Raw genomic sequence first — 4,036 nt, forward strand, 5'->3', positions numbered from 1 at the left:
TCAATTTTATTCGTTATTTGCCAGTCTGAGATATCCCTCGCAGACAAAAATTCGTCCACTCAATTTTATTTTACATAAGAAATTATAATCACTACTGTAGCTAAACGTTTGGCCTAATAATATCTAAACATGTTACTATTTTCACCCAAAGTTGTATATTTATATATGTATATTATATGTTACTAGTAAACAAAAAACAAATAAATAAATACATTAACATAGAATCAAAAGTGTAACTAAAATCAGATAGGTAAATAAATGTAAGCTTTGTTCACACTATATACGGTAAATAAATGTAAGCTTTGTTCACACTAGATACGGTAAATAAATGTAAGCTGTATTCACACTAGATACGGTAAATAAATGTAAGCTGTATTCACACTAGATACGGTAAATAAATGTAAGCTTAGTTCACACTAGATACGGTAAATAAATGTAAGCTTAGTTCACACTAGATACGGTAAATAAATGTAACCTTAGTTCACACTAGATACGGTAAATAAATGTAAGCTTAGTTCACACTAGATACGGTAAATAAATGTAACCTTAGTTCACACTAGATACGGTAAATAAATGTAAGCTTAGTTCCTACCAGAGCCTTGGTTCCCACTTGAGACGCGACGTAACACAACGTATAGTGATTTGACCAACCACAAGCGATGGATTATTCGAACAGTCGCTTGTCATTGGTCAAGTCGCTTGCGTTGCGTCTCTAGTGGGAACCAAGCTTTAGACTCAGCGCAAGTACGTAACCGCAACGCGGGTAATTTAGCCAATCACGACGCGTTAGATAATCTTCATCCACAACGGGTCATGATTGTGTCGCGTTGTGCGTAAGTTATTGTGTTGTGTGTCTTAAGCTTGGTTCCCACTATGACGCAACGCAAGCGAATTCACCAATGTCAAACGAAACTTCGAATAATACATTGCCTGCGATTGGTCAAATTACTTAAATTGCGTTGCGTCCTAGTGGGAATCAAGCTTTAGTGGAAACCAAGGCTTTAAGTGGGAACCACGCTTCAATATCAGCAGGGAATAAAAATAAAGCTAGATTTACACTAGTTCCGTTTTCGTTTCTGGGAAATCTATATGGTTTTCCAATAAAAAATTGTCGCAATATTGTTGTTTTAATCTACCAAGCAAAGTGAATTTCCATTTTTATGGACAAATAAAATTTCTTGAATCTTGAATCTTTATTTTAAACATACTTTAAACGCGATATAAACCTTGGAGCATGGTTTCATTTTTAAACAATTATAGAATTCTTTATACATAAACTCACGGGTTAAATATACATATTTCAAGAGTTTAGTTCATTGTCAAGAACCAGTTTATAGGCCTACAAAGCCTGATTTACTTCAGGATTATCGTTTGTCCAGTTTCAAAAATACCGAGTATTATGTCCCTGACGAGAATAATGATATTATGGCTAAAAGTTATCGGTAATTACTTGAAAGATTGCTGTTAATGATAGTGATATTATCTAAAGTTTACGCAAATATTTTCTCGACTGATTCAAAATTCAAGATTCAATTTTATTTGCCAATTTAAAATAGAAACAATATGTGTACATTTTCAAACATTTAACATTCTAAAATGTATACTGTATTAATAAATTATTACTATATAAACATATTTAAGCATACTTGAGATTAAAACAATCAATATTTAAAAACAGACATGAAAAACCACAGGGATACAATATTTTAAAAGCAACATGTAAGAACAATAACAAAAATATTATAAACATTACTTTATACTGGTTCCAATAATTAGTTAAAATATGCAATTGCTATAAAGGAGGCCTAATCTAATGTTACAACAAACCGGCTAAATCAAGTACCCATTGTGTAATCAAATCATTATCTTCATCATCACTATAATCGTCGTCAATATTAGCCCTACGTCATATTATGTTCAAATTATTGGTATAAAAACATCAGTTCAGAACTATTGAACGAACGTCATGCCGCCATCAATACATTGTACTTATATAAATCAAGATATGAGATCTTAACAGTATGTATTTGTAGTACAAACAATATAACAATAATAGGCCTATGTCTATAGCACATTTTATTTTTATTCTTTTTTTTTTAGTATAAAATAAGTCAGCCAAAAAAACGTTGCATTGCACAAATGTAAAATTAGTATTAAAGTCTATACAAGCAATTATACAAAAACATTGAAAAGAGTAGAATTACATTATTTACAATCACATTAAATTGCAGAACATCTAAGAACACATTTTTACATACAAGCAAGTTGGCCCTACCCTGGAGAAGATGGCCTACCGCCCCCACCCCGTACTTAAACTACAAGACAGGTTTGACCGAGACATACATACATTGGGCAGTCTGGTTACAGTGGAGACACTCCTTTGGGACACCCCTATTACGGGAACACTTGTTTGGGGGTCTCATATGTCCCTGTAAGGTTATACTGTTACGTACGCTCTGATTGGCCGATTTATGTTGTTTTATGGGCCATCGAATCGTCACATTTCAACGTTGTTAACGTGTTTTTTTATTACATTCAGATAGCATTGATCGTGCTATTATGTGTATGTGTAATATAAACATTATGTCGTCACATTGGCCCCGACCCTATCCGGCATTGTAATGTGATTGTTTGTTGTAGTTAAACCCGACATTCCAAGTAGTATTGTAGTTAAAATACCTATAAACAATACTAGAATAAATGATAACAGATCTAATTTTTTAAGTCGCCGCAGAAGTTTAGGACTTGTATTTGTATTGCGGTTCTGTGGATTTTGCATCAGCAGACGACTAACTCTGTCCTGTTCAGTCTAAAAAAAAGAAATAATTTGATTGAGCACTGAGAGTTGTGACATAAGAACAATTTTATAATTATCATATTAAAAATAGTGCAGTAATTATAATTATTAACAACATCTGGCACTCTCTATTTTCATTTACCATTTCCATATCAACTATCAAATAAGTTCCCAAAGCATCAGTACGTAATGCCAAATAGTCATTCTGGCGAATGTACATGAGGGCGGGCTCATTCACACTCTGAACGTAGTTACCGTATGAAATTAAACTTACAAAACTTTAGTCATGCCAAATTAAAATGGTTAGGGGTACGTTAATAAAAGAAGATACGTAGTTTGGAACCACAACTAGGTTTAAATACAACCAATAAACAAACCTTTCGTAACCATACTTTTCTTGCCACTACGCAGGCTAAAGCTATTTCTGCAACTATACTCAAACATATTGTAGCAAGAGTAGCTATAATAATCCAGGAACCATCAGTAAACCCAGCTTTGAGAAACAACACTAATATGTTGATTGTCTGCTGTAGTCCAACTACTTGTATAATTTCTTGAGACGTATTTTCTAAATTACTGATTCCTTCGACCTCTTCAGTCTGCAAAAGAATAGACATTCAATAAATAATTTAGGCCTAATGATGTAGACCCACAAACCAAAACAAAAACAACAAATTGTTATGTAATGTTTATTAAATAATACTATTTATGTTAATATGTATGTACTATTATACTATTTTCTTATACTAATATTTTTATATTTTGAATACTATATGCTGGTTCAGTTCTCTGATAGGCCTAAACATAACTAAAATTGTATACACATAATATAAAATATAAATATAATATAGGCCTACTCACAGCTATCGAATCCGATTCGTCAGTACTACCACCATTACTACCACCATTACTACTCAAGTTATCATCATCAACGTTTTTGTTAGTACTGTTATGCATCTCCCTACATAGAATAAACATGAAATTTAAAAACATAAAAATACAAAATAAGCAAGGTATAAACATCGTCATTTTCTCACATTATGACTAGTGCAAATAATTTGTAACTCAATATAATTCAAAGAAATCTGAAAAGATGGCCTAGGCCAAACACCACATAATCACACTAAATAATGCTGTTTAAAGAATAAAATATCTCTAAATTGTGCAGTAATGTAAAGGAATAAAAACTGGTCTCACAACTTTTGCCTTTCTTGCCCATCCTATCAGGGTTTGTGTTAT

The 4,036-nt window shown here is 32.4% G+C and overlaps 1 protein-coding gene across 1 annotated transcript; it reads right to left on the minus strand.

Moving 5' to 3' along the window:
- Positions 1 to 2,576: 2,576 nt before the first annotated feature.
- LOC144845740 (uncharacterized) lies at positions 2,577 to 3,754 on the minus strand. The gene is made up of 3 exons (XM_078703169.1): positions 3,659 to 3,754; positions 3,175 to 3,396; positions 2,577 to 2,809 (listed from the first exon to the last, which is right to left on the minus strand). The coding sequence occupies exons 1-3, from the start codon at positions 3,752 to 3,754 to the stop codon at positions 2,582 to 2,584; spliced, it is 546 nt and encodes a 181-aa protein (XP_078559295.1). The 3' UTR covers positions 2,577 to 2,581.
- Positions 3,755 to 4,036: the final 282 nt, after the last annotated feature.

Source organism: Antedon bifida, chromosome 6, assembly GCF_963402885.1.
Source record: "Antedon bifida chromosome 6, ecAntBifi1.1, whole genome shotgun sequence".
Lineage (NCBI taxonomy): Eukaryota > Metazoa > Echinodermata > Crinoidea > Comatulida > Antedonidae > Antedon > Antedon bifida.

Excerpts from the sequence above, each read along its gene's own strand:
- LOC144845740 (XM_078703169.1), bottom strand. The coding sequence starts at position 3,754 with ATGCATAACAGTACTAACAAAAACGTTGATGATGATAACTTGAGTAGT. Across the intron at positions 3,397-3,658 it reads ACGAATCGGATTCGATAGCT|ACTGAAGAGGTCGAAGGAAT; the intron begins GTGAGTAGGCCT and ends ATTCTTTTGCAG. Across the intron at positions 2,810-3,174 it reads GAAAAGTATGGTTACGAAAG|ACTGAACAGGACAGAGTTAG; the intron begins GTTTGTTTATTG and ends TCTTTTTTTTAG.